A 16,356-nucleotide genomic window follows, 5' to 3' on the forward strand; every position below is an offset into this window, starting at 1 on the left:
CTAAAGTCATCCGCCCAAGATCATGAAACTGGTGAGTGATGGGGTCAGGTTTGAACCCAGGCAGGCTGCTTTCAGCATCTGTGTTCATAATCTCTAGCTAATTTCACATTATTTTTATTTATAATCTGTGGTTCCAGAATGAGACTAAGTGAAGAGCCTAATACCCCAAGAAAATTCATTCCTGTACTAAAAAACACACATAAAAAAAAAAAAAAGCATTAGAAAGGCATACTTGAGACTCATTCTATATATTAGGCAGTTTCCTGAGCTAGTATAGTTAGCCCTGAACACTTGCATAGGGCTTCGCAAACCAAAAATATGTTATTTTCTCCACTATGAGCATTATTTATAACCATGGTCTATATCTATGTCAGAGAAAAGTGGGGCCTTTATTCTTGGTGCTGGCCCCATAGACAGACTCTACCTTTCCCCAAGAAACAGAATGAGATTGGCCAGGTGCAGTGGCTCACGCCTGTAATCCCAGCATTTTGGGAGGTGGAGGCAGGCGGATCACCTGAGGTCAGGAGTTTGAGACCAGCCTGGCCAACGTGGCAAAATCCCGTCTCTACTAAAAATACAAAAATTAGCCGGATGTGGTAGTGCATGTCCGTAATCCCACCTGTTTGGGAGGCTGAGGCAGGAGAATCACTTGAACCTGGGAGGCGGAGGTTGCAGTGAGCTGAGATTAAGCCACTGTACTCCAGCCTGGGTGACGGCTCCGTCTCAAAAAAAAAAGGAAGAAAATGAGACCATCTTTTGAGTTATTGCAAAGCACAAGGTCCTACTTGCAAAACAATCCTCCATGAAATAAATTCTATTCTATTCTCAAGAATGTCATGCAAAGTGTCCACATCCATTTCCTAATGCTTAGCGATTCTATTAGATACTTGAAGTATTGAAGAAACAAAATTCCTATTTAATAATGAGAAATTTACACATCATACCTTTGAATCCAGACCAAGGCCAGCACGAACCAGGATGATAGACAGGGCTATGCTTCTCAAAGAGGAAGACCACTTGTGCTTGATCTGTACATTATCGTTGACGACTGGGATATTTCTGATGAGAAACCCTGCAAGCAGCATGCCTTGAATGAAGAAATCAAACATGTCTAGTTAGTTTTCAAATACAGAAAATATTTTTAGTTAACTTTAATTTTATAGAGACTACTCTATAATCCCAGGAACCACTTCACTCATGCTTAGAAGAAATGAAGTTAAACTTTTAGTTTAACTTGGAAGAAATTAAGTTAAGCTTTTAATTAAAAAATTAGTATAATTAAAGCAGCTAAGAAAATAATGTGCACATAAAAAGATAATTTATAATAATTAATATTCCTAAAATAACTGAACTTAAAAGGGAGACAAGATGCAGCATTTGGATAGAGAGTATGATCAAATTCTACATATAAAATGTTTTAACACAATGCCAGCTCAGTCAGTCCTTTGCGTGCAAACAGCAAACAGTCCCTGAAATTATTTGCTATGTCAGATTACTTGAAATATCAATAAATACCTATATGGATTCTATTTTACCTTCAGATTAGATAATTTCATAAGAGACACATAATCTACTTTGCGAAGGTTTTAGATGTCAATTATGATGAAATGAACATTGCCCTGCCATGTCAGCCGGTGACTCTTCTTTCACTCAGTCATTCAACTCTACTGAATGCCTTCAGTAGTTTAGACGCTAGAGTATGCATCACGCATATAATAATGAACTACTTTTCAACAAGCTTTCAGCCTCTAGGGAACAAGACAAACGGACAATACCAATTTTATGAAAGTATGAGGGGGATGTTACATGAGCTGAGGCAGGAAGGGGGATTTAGAGAAGGGGAAAGAGGATGAAGAAATGGCTGGGGGAGTTGAGAAGTTTCTGGAAAAGACAGTAGTTTATTCAAAGGTAAAAGAAAAAGTGACTCATTCTGGAAACTGCAAGAAGTTGAGTGTAACTGACGAAGCTGGGTAGTGAGTGAGGGAATTCTGCCTTCATTGATATCACATGCCCACACAAAGGGAAAGGTTTCTGCGAGAGACTGTGAGCCTCTTCCCTCCATGCTTCTCCAGCAGTGCCCTCTTCTCACCTCGTCCCTATAAGCACCATACTTCAAACAACTAAATAAATTTACTGAAGTTAGGATATTTTGTGATGCAAGATGGGAGAAGAGAGACAACCTGCTGCACATGAAAGCATCACTCCAGGTGTCTCTCATCACTGCCATTTATCTACGGGAAAGGCTCTAAGTTCTGAATGCTGTGGCGATGGTCTTTCTGGAATGTTTATTGGGCAACAGTATCAACAGGCTTGGCTTTTGGAAGAAGTAATGATGAGTTATATATGCACATGGTAAAATTAAGACATTGCTGACAAAAAGGTAAAGTGACAAGTATATATTGTACCCCAGCTGCAACTTTCCATCTTCATTCCTGAATGGTTTTCACTGTTGAGGATCTTCTGTGCCCTTCCAGAAAGTTTCTGTACCTATTCAAGCATATTTCTGTGTGTATAAGCTCTTTTGTGCTGGACACAAATAGGACACTGATACACTGCTGTACGGCTTGGGTTTTTTCCCATTTAATAATATATCCTGGACATTTTCCCACTGAAGCACATATATATTTGCTTTATTCCCTTTTAATAGCTGGAATAGTATCTCACTGTTTGGAAGTTCCATAATTTTTGGACCACTAATAATAGATTTTAAGAAATTTTTCAGGTTTCTCATTATAAACAGTGCTGAAATGAGCACAATTCATATGTCAAGTATTTAAGTGCCTGCTACATGCTAGCCCTGTATGAGATCCTAGTAACAAAGAGGTGAGCTAGACCAGCAGTCCCCAGCCTTTTTGGCACCAGGGACTGGTGTCGTGGAAGACGGTTTTTCCATGGATGGCAGGGGGAATGGTTTCGGGATGAAGCTTCCCACCTCAGATCATCAGGCATTAATTAGATTCTCATAAGGAGCACGCAACCTAGATTCCTTGCATGTGCAGTTCCCAACAGAACTCATGCTCCTATGAGAATCTAATGTCGCTGCTGATCTGACAGGAGGCAGAGCTCAGGCAGTAATGATTGCTCACCTCCTGCCATGGCCCGGGGCTTGGGGACCCCTGAGCTAGACTAATGTGGTCCTTGTCCATATGGAGCTTATATATTTGTAGGTTTGCATTAACTATATTCATATTATAATTCCTAGCAGTGGAAATGTTAGGCCCTATGGTATAGGTGTATATAATTTTTATACATATTGATGATTTACCAGCCAAAAATACTGCACTAATGCTTACATTCCATTATCATGACAATAGCTCTTTAATGAAATTTAAAATATGTGTCCAAACCACTCCTAAATTAATTATGGCATTCAATGACCTGAAATAAAATGGAGTATCCTAAGAAGAACTCAAAACTACGTTAAGAGGTTTTTTGTTTTGGGGGATATGAGGGGGCATTTTTTTTTTTTTTTTTTTTGAGACAGGGTCTTGACACGTTGCCCAGGTTGGTCTCAAACTCCTGGGCTCAAGCAATTCACCCACCTTAGACTCCCAAGATGCTGGGATTACAGGTATGAGCCACTGCTCTCTCTTGGCCTGAGAGAGCACTTTTCATTCCTGAAATGACCGTGAGAACAGCTTCCCTGGGACACTGTTTCCTTTGCTAGTGGTTTGGTTGATGTAATGTGACCACCTGATTTTGATTTGGCACGTGTCCCCACTCGTGCCTGTAGGGCCTCCCTTGATCATGGAGGAAAGAACGTCTTCCTGGATATAAGAGTGTTGTTCTCTTAACATTTTGTATTATGAAAATTATCAACATATGGCTAATCTCATTTCATCTACTCCCAAGTTTATATTTTTATAATTTGTGTTATGGAAATGTTTTCAATAATGATTTGCCTTCTCTTCCAAAGGGAAGCCATTTTCAAATTCATTTCAGGAATCAAAAATGCTCACTCATACTCGCGTCCCTGGCAATCACTTCAGTTAAACTCTTAAAAATATAACAGGCAACCATCACATATATTTTGTCTTAATAAGTTTCCTTTATGGATTCAGATAATGCTTCAGTTTTGGATACTGGCCTTAATATAATAAGAAGCAGTAAACTTTCTTCCTCTATGCAAGTATACAACTATAAAAAAGAATGTTGAAATATGTATGTAATTTTTGAGAATGATTTCAGTTACCTTAGGAGATTTCATTTTATCACAAATCCCAATACTTTCCATCTTTTTGCAACATGGTATATTTTGTTTTTGCAATAGGCATGGAGTGAAAAAAAGACAAATGGGTGTAATGGGCATTTTCATGTGTCTAGAACAACAGTCTTCAACATAGGTTGTATATTAGAGTCATCTGGAGGGCTTTTTAAAACTTCTGATGTCCAGGCCATACCATATTCCATTTCAATTAATTCAGAATCTCTGGGGTAAGATCTAGGCATCAGCTTTAATTTATTTTTTTTATATTTTTATTTTTTGAGAAGGAGTCTCGCTCTGTCGCCAGGCTGGAGTGCAGTGGCGCAATTTCAGCTCACTGCAACCTCTGCCTTCTGGGTTCAAGCGATTCTCCTGCCTCAGCCCCTTGAGTAGCTGGGGCTACAGGTGTATGCCAACCATGCCTGGCTAATTTTTTTGTATTTTTAGTAGAGACGGGGTTTCACCATGTTGGGCAGGATAGTCTTGATCTCCTGACCTTATGATCCACCTGCCTCGACCTCTCAAAGCATCAGCTTTTTAAAGACAGGTGATCCTGGCCTGGCATGGTGGCTCACACCTGTAATCCCAGCACTTTAGGAGGCCAAGATACGAGAATTGCTTGAGCCCAGGAGTTCAAGACCTGCTGAGCAACAAAGTGAGACCCCATCTCTACAAAAACCAAAACGGTGTAGGGGCATGTGCCTGTAGTCCCAGCTACTGGGCAGGCTGAGGCACGAAGATTGTTTGGGCCCAGGAGGTTGAGGATGCAGTGAGCCATGATTGTGCAACTGCGCTCCACCCTGGGCAAATGAGACCCTGCCTCAAAAACAAAACAGAACAAAACAACGAACGAGAGATTCTTATGAGCAGCCAAGTTCTAGAATGAATGATCTTGCTACATAAAATGTGATCTTAGAGCTTAGAAATGCAGAATCTCAGGCCATGAAGACCTACTTAATTAGAATTTGTATTTTAACAAATTCCAAGGTCATCCTTTGTACAGTGAAGTTTGAGAGTCACTAATTTTGATACAAGGGTCAGCAAAAATGTTCTGTAAAGGGCCAATGAGTATCTTAGGCTTTGTGGGCCATAAAGTCTCTGTTAGAACTTCACAACTCTGCCAGTATAATGCAAAGCAGACATAGACAATATGCAAACAAATATACGTGAGTGGGCTCCAATTAATATTAATTTATAAAGAGAAGTAGTCTGCCAACCCTTTATCCTAGCATATAGGCATATTTAGAAACAATTCATTTTAACAATAATTCAATTAATAACATTAGAGAACAAAAACCACCTATGAGAAATAATATGAATTAAGTGGAATACCTTTAGTTTTACCTAAAATTAGAAATACATTGAGAAATGGGGCATAGTAAGAGATAAATAATTCTACTTCTTTTTATATTTAACTTTAACTACTGACCACAAGTTCAAAAGCAGATAACTTTGGTGTATGTTAGTGAATCCTGATTGTTCTTACTCATACAGCTAACAGAAAAAAAAAAAAAATGTTCAGGAAATGTGTGCAAATATATATGCAAGTATGAAAGGTAGGTTGTTTTTTACTAAAACTGGGCGATTAATAAATCTGTTAGAAATGAACACAAAATGCCTCTGTGGTAAACAAATTTTATAATGCAGAATTCTTTGAAGACACATTAAAGGTATCACATCTAGTTTTAAGACTAATTTGTATATGTGTCTTGTTTGGGCAGTTCTCATTGCCTCTGGAAGAGTATTTTCAGCTATGTCTTTAAGAATCATGGTATTTTATTTCATTTTTATATTTTTTGAGATGGAGTCTCACTCTTGTCACCCAGGCTAGAGTGTAGTGGCACGATCTCGGCTCACTGCAACCTCCACCTCCCAGGTTTAAGTGATTCTCCTGCCTCAGCCTCCCAAGTAGCTGAGGTTACAGGTACCCGCCACCACGCCAAGCTAATTTTTTTAAATTTTAATAGAGATGGAGTTTCACCATGTTGGCTAGGCTGGTCTTGAACTCCTGACCTCAGGTGATCTGCCCGCTTTGGCCTCCCAAAGTGCTGGGATTACAGGCATAAGCCATCATGCTCGGCCAATATTACATGTTAAATATACCCTCTGGTGTGCTGGTAAATGCTTAACAAGTGGCTTGCCAAAAAAGTATGCATTTTATATAGGCACATACATTATTAAATTTTACTGATATAAAGGATGTGCAGCACACACTTTACAAATATACAGCCATCTTCACTGTAAATTCTATATAGCCAATTTATTCTCACAGAATGTTTTCACTGCTGTTTGTCAAAATTCTGTGTCCATAACAAAGTATGGCTGTAGTTCTACCAAGATTTGACAGAATCAGACTACAAATAAATGGTTGCATACTATCTGATTCAGCAAAGAAGTCACATATCATGAATGAGCAAGTGCAGTGTCACCGTGAATGCTGGTTGATATTTTTGCTTGTATTAATGAATAAGATGAAAATGAAACAATAAAAATACATGTCAGAACTTCACTCTGTCAATGACATAAGTGACTTATACTTTGACAAACCTTGATTTGTAGCATTTCCTGATTTTTTTTTGTTGTTGTTGTTACAGATACTTCTACCATGGCCGATTTTAAGCTACAACATGATGTCACTGTAACTGGAGTTGGGAAGAGGTGGCAGTGGTACACCATTATGTAGTATTTCCATAATCTCAAGAGCATAGGTGAGGGGAAATAGAGTAAAACATTAGGAAGTCTTCAGGGTTGAGCACTGAATGCTTGTTTCTAATGTCAGTTATTTAATTTTAAGTGTGTATATATATACAGATATATATATATACACACACAGACACAGACACAGACACACACACACACACACACACAAACATATATATATATATATATATATATATTTATTTATTTTTTTGAGACAAGGTCTCTTTCTGTTGCCCAGATTTGAGTGTAATGGTGCAATCATGGCAGCCTCGACCTCCTGGGTTCAATCAATCCTCCCACCTCAGCCTCCTGAGTAGTTGGAACTACAGGTGCACGTCACCATGCCCAGCTAATTTTTGTATTTTTTTGTAGAGACAGGGTTTCACCATGTTTGCCCTGGCTGGTCTCAAACTCCAAAGCTCAAGCAATCTGCCTACCTTGGCCTCCCAAAGTGCTGGGATTACAGGTGTGAGCCACAGCACCTGGGCCACGATAATTTAATTTTTTAAACTGCCATGTTTAACAACTGGATCACAGGACTCTTCAAAATTTAACAATTGGCTTTTGGCTCCAGCATGGCAAATACAGAAATATTTTATTCCTTTATTTCCCAAAGCTTTCCAAACTATTATTTTTAAAATATGGTTTACTCTGGAGAAAACAGGAAACATTTAGCACTTACCAAGAAGAGAAGGCAGTGGAGGCAATGTAGGTAACTTAATAAGTCCCAAAAGTTTACCTCCAATGATGGCACAATAGAATAGGATTATAATTCCAAATAGGTTTCCTCCAGGAAGACATTCACTGCCAGTAATTGACCAAACTACAGCCCACAGAAGAACAATGATGGTAACTGAAATAAACCAGGAATACTAGTTACTATCAATAAGTTGTCACATGGAGGTTTTGACAAAATCTAAAATAATTTGTAAAAATAAATACTAATGAAAATGCAAATATTTATAATCATGTTTAATCTGTAGAGTATCAGTAAGATGAACAACTGGGTAACTGCCAACATCTTAAGAAATCGCATATTAACAGTACTTTTGAATCTGCCTATGTGGCCCTCCCCATCCATCTCCCTTTATACTGCCAGAAGGAACCATTATTTTGACTTTTTTCACCATTCACTTTTTTCTCTATAATTTAAAAATATATATATTATTTAGTTCTATCTTGAATTAGACATTATTGTTTCTTTTTTTATAGTCAATATTTGTTTAGAATTACCTACAAAGGTACTTTTTCTGAAATCATCATTCATTATGGCATCTCAAACTTTTCTTTTTTTTTTTTTTTGTTTTGAAACAGGGTCTCCCACTGTAGCCCAGGCTGGAGTGCAGTGGTACAATCATGGCTCACTACAGCCTCAACCTCCCAGGCTCAAGCAATCCTCCTGCCTCAACCTCTCACATAGTTGGGACTACAGGTGTGTGTCACCATGCCTGGCTAATTTCTTTAAATTTTTTTAGTGGAGACAGGGTTTCATCATTTTACCCAGGCTGGCCTTGAAGTCTTGAGCTCAAGTGATCCTGTCTCAGCCTCCCAAAGTGCTGGGATTACTGGTGTGAACCACCTCATCTAGCCTCAAATTTTTCATCTGGGACAATTATCTTGCTGCCTAAAGTATTTCCTTTAGGAAAAGAATTTCTATAAGAATGTGAAATAGGCCAGGCATGGTGGTTTATGCCTGTCCCATCACTTTAGGAGGTCAAGGCAGGAGGATTGCTCGAGCTCCAAGTTCAAAACCAGCCTGAGCAACATAGTGAGACCTCGTCTCTACTAAAGTATAAAAATTAGCTGGGTATGGTGGTGGGCATCTGTAATCTCAGCTACTTGGGAAGCTGAGGCAGGAGGATCCCTTGAGCCCAGTTCGAGGATGCAGTGAGCTACGATTGCACCACAGCACTCCAGCCTGCGTTACACGGCGATACCCTGCGTCAAAAAAAAAAAGAAAAGAAAAGAAAAGAAATGTTTCCTTGTTTGAAAACTTGTGTTTTACAAAACCGTGCACTAAAAATTGAAAAGTTTATGGGAAAAAGAGAGTTGGGGCAGACCACTCAAACTGGTGACCAAAGCACTAAGAAAAACCAAAACAATCCTACACACTGAATCTACACACTGACATTTGTATCTGACACAGGCGGTCTGTGATGGAAATTCTTGAGGGTATTTTCTTTAAGCAGAGCAGTTCCATCGAAATCTGATCCATATTTTAGCCCTCTGCCTCAATACAATAAATTTCAACAAAAGGAAAAGCATAGGCAGCTTCTTTACCTCAGCTTATACTCTCAGCCACTTCATCCACATGTGTTCTATTAGATAACTTAATGTTGTAGAATGTTTGAGTCCTTGAAGCCCCTAAACCAGCTACTAATTGCATGAAAAGTCAGCACTTCCACAGAGGTTTCATCGTTTAAAAGGTCCTCATGCAGGGAAAGCTTTATCTTTAATTGTAAGAAAGCATATATTTGGTCTTTTTTTCCCCCAGTTCACTTTGCCTTCACTTGCTATTGCTTGACGATACAAAATATTAATGGGCCAGGAAAAATTATACACAAAACTGCAAATTCCATACACTCTAACACAATTCTCCTATTTACCATTGCATATGAGCTAATTCATGATACAGAAACACTCTGTATCACAGCATGCTGTATTTCTCAGGAGGATCTGTTGTAGTAAATTCTTAAGTTTCATTGTCTGGAATTATCTTTATTCTCATTCTTAAAAGATAGTTTTTCTAGGTATACCTCAGTTTTATGTTAAATTCTAGGTTGAGTGTTATTGTCTCTCCGTTCTTTGAAAATACTATTCCTTGGTTTTCCGGTTTTGAAGAACCTAATTTCAGCTTTTTAAAGGAATTCTTTTTCCTTGTTTTTAACATCTTCACTTTTTCTTTTGTTTGCCTTTCAGTATGATATGTTTAGGTGGGACTTCCTTTTGTTTTGCTTAAGATTCATGCTTTTTAAAAAAATCAGTTCTGGAAAATTCTTAGCCTTTATTTCTTCAAAGATTTCCTCTTCCCCATTCTCTTTTTCCATGTTGCTAACCCTAGTTTTCATATTTTTCATCTTTGTGTGTACTGCATTCTAGATAATCTCTTCAGATTTATTCACCCGTTCACCATTTTTTTCACTTAATCTGTTGCCTAATTTGTCCATTGAGTTTTTATTTTCAATTACTATCCTATATCTTTCATTCCTAGAAGTTCAAGTTGGTTCTTCCTCAAATCTATTCATTTTTTAAATAGTTACTTGTTTTGTACTCATGTTTTCTAATTTTTAACTTATTTATATATATAAATGTGTTATATTCTATTTTCTGATAATGCACATTTTTGAAATCTGTTTTTTTGTTTCCTTTCGCATGTTGCGTTTTTTTTTTTTTTGTTGTTGTTGTTGTTTTTAGTTTTTTGCCATAGTGAGCTCTCCCTTGGAACTTTGTCTAAAACTAAAGGTTTTAGTTTGTCTTTTGCAACAGTGAGCTCTCCCTTGGAACTGTGTCCAACTTTGTTGAAGCTTTAGGCTGAATGAGTTTTCCCAGATGGGAAATGAATTTACTTCTACCATGTCCTTAAAAGCCATCCCGAGACCATCTGAAAATGTTTGAACATAGACACATTTTCAAATTGAATTTTTTCTGTGAAATTGGAGACAAATCAGGATGAAGTTAAACATTTTTATTGGAGACTCACCACTTGCCCCAGCCAGCAACCACAGTTGAGACAGGTTTAGTCACAGGCCCCATCTGCAGAACAGGTTTACCTCAAATTTGGCATTACACTGGGTTTCCACTTTATGTGGGTGAAGGAGAATGCTTTTTCCTGTTAGACTTCTCTCAACCTGGGCAGGCACTAGCTTAGCCTCCTGTGCTCCCAGTGCTCTCAAAATCCATCGCAAGTTCCCTGAGGTTTGGTAGAAACCTCCAGGGTGGGGCCACTTTGAGGGCTTATTGACCTCTGTTACTTACACTTTGGTTTTGGTGTCTGATGATTCCCTGTTTTCTTGACAGATCATTTCAAAAGACTTAAAATATTTTTTCAGATGCTTTCCTTGGTTTGTGACAAGATTGTTCATTGAGTCTTATCTACCATACTGACTGAATTCAATGTCCCTTTTCCTAACCCTCACAGAATTGTTACAGATTTTCTAGGCTTATACTACTGCAGTGGAATACCTAAGGGACTTTTGGTGTTTCCCAATTAGCTACAAGGGTTGACATTTCTATGTGATATCAGAAGTAGAATGGGAAAGCAGGATTTGCCAGCTATTATACTAAATTCTACTTTGTCATAGCATAAACTCAAGCTAACATTAAATTCAGCAAGGTAGAATTAAATGTTTTCTCTTTTCAGCTGGGTGCCTGTAATCCCAGCACTTTGGGAGGCCAAGGCAGGCGATCACGAGGTCAGGAGTTCAAGACCAGCCTGACTAACATGGTGAAACCCTGTCTCTACTAAATACAAAAACTAGCTGGGCGTGGTAGCACGTGCCTGTAATCCCAGCTACTCAGGAGGCTGAGGAAAGAGAATCACTTGAACCCAGGAGGCAGAGCTTGCAGTGAGCTGAGATCGAGCCATTGCACTCCAGCCTGGGTGACAGAGCGAGACTCCATCTCAAAAAACAAACAAACAAACAAAAAAAAAAGAGTTTTCTCTTTTCTACTTCAAGACTATTAAAAAAGTCTCTAACTCTCTTTCCCTGTGCCTTACCTGAAATACAGTTGTAAATACATAGCAAATGGTATGTCTATAAGGTTTCTCTAAATCATGTTTAAATCAGTTAACAATTTACTTCTCATTTATGATTATGGAAAACCACAAATTTTCACATGTAAGATTTACCTTTTTTATTTTATTTTTTTGAGACAGTTTCACTCTTGTCACCCAGGCTGCAGTGCAATGGCATGGGCTCACTGCAACCTCCACCTCCTTGGTTCAAGTGAGTCTCCTGTCTCAGCCTCCCAAGTAGCTGGAATTACAGGCACCCGCCACCATGCCCGGCTAATTTTTTGTATTTTTAGTAGAGATGAGGTTTCACTATGTTGGCCAGGCTGGTCTTGAACTCCTGACCTCGTGATCTGCCTGCCTTGGCCTCCCAAAGTACTGGGATTACAGGCGTGAGCCACCGCGCCCAGCCTGCTTTTTAAGAAGAATACTGATATATACTGCATAGGCACAGGAAAGAATATAGGACAAAAGTTGTCTTGTAAACTTCTGGAACAGAAAAACAGAAAAATAAGCGATGAGATGTTTATCTACCATGAACCTCATTTTTCAGGCTGCTTTATGAACAATTACATATTTTTAAAAAATGAGTCCCAAAATTATTCATTTTTACTCTTTCCTTATGTCGGTCTGTATCTGTTTCATTGCAAATGTTTTAACTATAAATAGGCCACATTTTGAATAATAAAAGTTTAAAAAATAATAGAAAGAACAGAAAAGGTATTCAATTATCTGTTTTCTTATCAGCTAGTGTATATTTTTGGATTCTGGTTTTCTGTACATGTTCTACGTTTGAGATTTTCTTCTATGCTTATTTAAGTAATCTCACTTGGTTTCATTAAAAACACATCTAGAGCCTAAAGTATAAAATATTATGCTTGGCTTTCATTGTCCCAGATGATAATGGTAAACATGTCTTTCAGAGCCCACAAAGTATAACTATGGAATTGAGTCTCATTTTTCAGTAAACATATGTGGGCATCCATATATTTACTTCAATGATGCTATTATTCCTCAACACAATTTTTTTGAAATTGTCTTTAAATTTGCCTTAAAAGGCAAATTTAGTAAGACATAAAACTATGAAACTATTAGAAAAAAACATAAGAAAAAAGCTCCATGACACTGGTTTGAGCAATAACTTTTTGGATATGACTCCAAAAATATAGGCAACAAAAGCAAAAACAGACAAACCAGATTACATCAAACTAAAAAGCTTCTGCACAGCAAACAATCCACAGAGTGAAGAGACAACCTACAGCCTGGAAGAGAACAGTTGCAAACTATGTACTTTGCAAGGAGTTAATGTCCAGAATATAAAAGGAACTCAAAAAACTCAATAGCAGGAAAACAAATAATCCAATTTAAAATGGGCAAAGGACCTGAATTTTTCAAAAGAAGACATACAAATGGCCAACAGGTATAGGAAAAAATGTTCAACATTTCACTTCATGCCTGTCAGGATGGCTATTATCAAAAAGACAAAAGATAACAAGGGGTTGGCAAGGATGTAGAGAAAAGGTAACTCTGTGCACTGTTGGTAGGAATGTAAATTAATACCACCATTATGGAAAGTGGTATGGAGAGTCCTCAAAAAAGTAAAAATAGTACCACCATATGATCTGGCAATCCCATTACTAGGTATGTATCCAAAGGAAATGAAATCAGTATGTTGAAGAGATGTCTGCACTCCCAAGTTTACTGCAGTACTATTTACAATAGCCAAGATGTGGAATCAACCTAAGTGTCCAACAGTGAATGACTGGATAAAGAAAATATGGTGTATATACACAATGACATGTTTTTCAGTCATAAAAAAGAATGAAATCCTGTCATTTGCAACAATGTGGATGAACCTGGAGGATATTATGCTAAGTGAAATAAGCCAGGCACCGAAAGACAACTACTACACATTCTCACTCGTATGTAGAATCTAAAAAAGTTGTGTTCTTATGGAAGTAGTAAATAGAACAGTGATTACCAGGGACTGGGGAGCGGAGGAGCTTGGGTTTATGGGGAGAGAGCGGTCAACAAGTACAAAGTGATAATTAGATAGGAAGAGTAGTTTGTTCTGTACCACAGCAACGTGACTATAGTCAGGAATAAGGTATTGTATATCTCAAAACAGAAGATTTTCTATGTTCTCACCATGAAGAAATGATAAATGCTTCAGGTGGTAAATATGCTAATTAGCTAGATTTGATCATTATACAATATATAAATGTATTGAAACATCATATTGTACCCCACAAATATGTACAAATATGTGTCAAAAACAAAAATAAATAAATAATGCTGATGAATGGATGTTTATGCTTTTGAACAATTCTTTTTATATTTTGATGTTAAAATTATCTTTATCTTTTGAAAATATGATTTACAAAAGTGAAAAATTGTGGATAGATTCCAGGCATTTAAAAGTTGGCAGGTTAAAACTAGTTTTGCCAGGTGCAGTGGTATATATCTGTAACAAGCTACTTGGGAAGCTGAGGTGGGAGGATCTCTTGAGCCTGGGAGTTCAAGACCAGCCTGGGCACCATAACAAGATCATGTCTCCAGGAAAAAAAAGGTTGGGTGGGGGACGTGAAAGTGGCAGGAAGGCTATGACCAATGCCTTGACATGTAATTTTCTCTAGACTTTAAATCTGAAGATCCATGAAAAAAAAAATGTATACACACATGCACATATAACTCAAGTATACTAAGTGATATATATTGGGCTATTGGTCATAGGACACAACACTTCAGTTAGACAGGAGGAACAAGGTTAAGAGGTTTATTGTACAACATGAAGACTATAGTTAATAACATACTGTATTCTTGAAAAATGTTAAGAGTGAATGTAATGTGTTCTCACCACAAAAAATGATAGCTATGTGAGGTAATGCATATGTTAATTAGCTACAATTAGTAATTCTACTATGTATACATACTTCAAAACATCACGTTGCACAAAGCAAATACTTAAAATTTTATCTATCAATGTAAAAAATAAATTTTAACTCTCAATGAAAGAATATTGTCTTCTTAAAAAAAAACTAATTTGCCTTTATAGATAATTTTCAAATCTCTTCTTTTTTCTACCATATCACATATCCGCCAGCATACACAGCACAGACACACATAAGCACACAATTCATTTCTGAAGAAAAATAGGGCATAAATGAATCTGAACTTCCATATATTTGTCAAATTGATAGCAGAATAACCTTTGGCTTCCTCCAAAGACCAAATCCGTTCCTAAAAGACAAATATATTACAACCCTAAAAATTTGCAAAATAGTGCTGAGATAAACTCCCAAAGAAAAATCCTCCAAATGTCTTATGTAACAGCAGCTCTACTAAAATAAGCTGAATTGTAAACCAATATTCTTACTTATAAAGTAACAGGATTCATTTGGAAGTATCAATGGGGCTGTGTTTGCTAAAATATTACTTGCATTACTTAACAGTAATAACAACCAACATTTATGTAGTGTTTTAGATAGTCCTAAAGTAATCCTGTGAAATTACTCAGATACAGTAAAGGTCGTTGATCTGTGTTCCTTCCCCCTTCCCACAATGGTGGTGACCACAGTGATCCTGAAAGCCAAGGTGAAGACAGTGGAGCCCTGTTAGTCTAGGTCCTTCCCTTCAGTGTGTGGGACAGAGCCACCCATGTGTGTGAATTGTTCGCCAACTAGTTTTTATGTGTGGGAGAAGTGAACTTTTTGTCTTTTCAACCATATTATTTAGGAATCTGTCATTATAACAACTTCATCTTTTGCCCTCTATTTCTGAATTCATCCTTACCATTTGTTATGACCCTGTCCAGTAAACCATGCGGAGGGCAAGCCAGCATTTGTCTCAGCCTTTGTACGTGATTTGCTTCAGTTGGTGTTTCTTGTAGCTTTTTTTCACTGCTTTTCAAAAGGATACTTCCTTCTGTTGGTTCATTTGCATCTATACCTTTGAGGTTCATAACTGTCTCCTCCTGTATTTAAAGTAATTTTAAAAATCCTTAAAACTGTATATATTTTACACATTTTTATAGGTACTGCATCATCACCTTACAAATCAAATTTATGACTAGACTCAAGTATAACACTTTGTAGGAAAAACACACAGCTTTATTACTAGCTAATCAGCTTGAAACAAGAATTATGCTAGGAGTATTTAGCACAGTCACTATTTTTAGTACAGGTTGAGTATCACTAATCTGGAAATCTAAAATCTGAAATGCTCCAAAATCTGAAACTTTTTGAGTGCTGACATGACACACAAGTGAAAAATTCCACACCTAAACTCACATGACAAGTAACAATCAAATGCAACTTTGTTTCATGTACAAAATTATTTAAAATATTGTATAAAATTACCTTCAGATTACCTGTATAAGGTGTATATGAAACATAAATACATTTCCTGTTTAGACTGGGGCTCCATCTGCAAGGTATCTCATTAGGTGCATGCAAATATTAAAAAAAAAAAAAGAAATCCAAGACACTTATGGTCCCAAGCATTTCAGATAAGGGATACTCAACCTGTATTATAAATGTCTGGGTCACATAACATTTTATTACGTTTTGTAATACTGGGTTTTAAAATAAGCATATTTAAGATAAAATTCAGGGCAATAATTGGCACATATACCAAAGTAGTTTAGAAAAAGATAACTATCTGTAATGAAAACCACTTCACATTCATTAATCTACTTGAATTTAAGCAATAAAAAGAAAGG

At 37.2% G+C, this 16,356-nt stretch overlaps 1 protein-coding gene across 3 annotated transcripts in view; it reads right to left on the reverse strand.

Annotated features, from left to right (window-relative positions):
* The window catches only part of SLC9B2 (solute carrier family 9 member B2), a 52,582-nt gene that overhangs the window by 23,301 nt on the left and 12,925 nt on the right, over positions 1-16,356 (reverse strand). For all 3 annotated transcript variants that reach the window (XM_078002037.1, XM_001110438.5, XM_078002038.1), the window contains exons 3-5: positions 15,429-15,609; positions 7,587-7,757; positions 945-1,087 (exon numbers count right to left, since the gene is read on the reverse strand). In XM_078002037.1, the coding sequence (XP_077858163.1) occupies positions 945-1,087; positions 7,587-7,757; positions 15,429-15,609 (495 nt within the window). The remainder of the gene's footprint in view (positions 1-944; positions 1,088-7,586; positions 7,758-15,428; positions 15,610-16,356) is intronic.

This window comes from Macaca mulatta, chromosome 5, assembly GCF_049350105.2.
Source record: "Macaca mulatta isolate MMU2019108-1 chromosome 5, T2T-MMU8v2.0, whole genome shotgun sequence".
NCBI classification, from domain to species: domain Eukaryota; kingdom Metazoa; phylum Chordata; class Mammalia; order Primates; family Cercopithecidae; genus Macaca; species Macaca mulatta.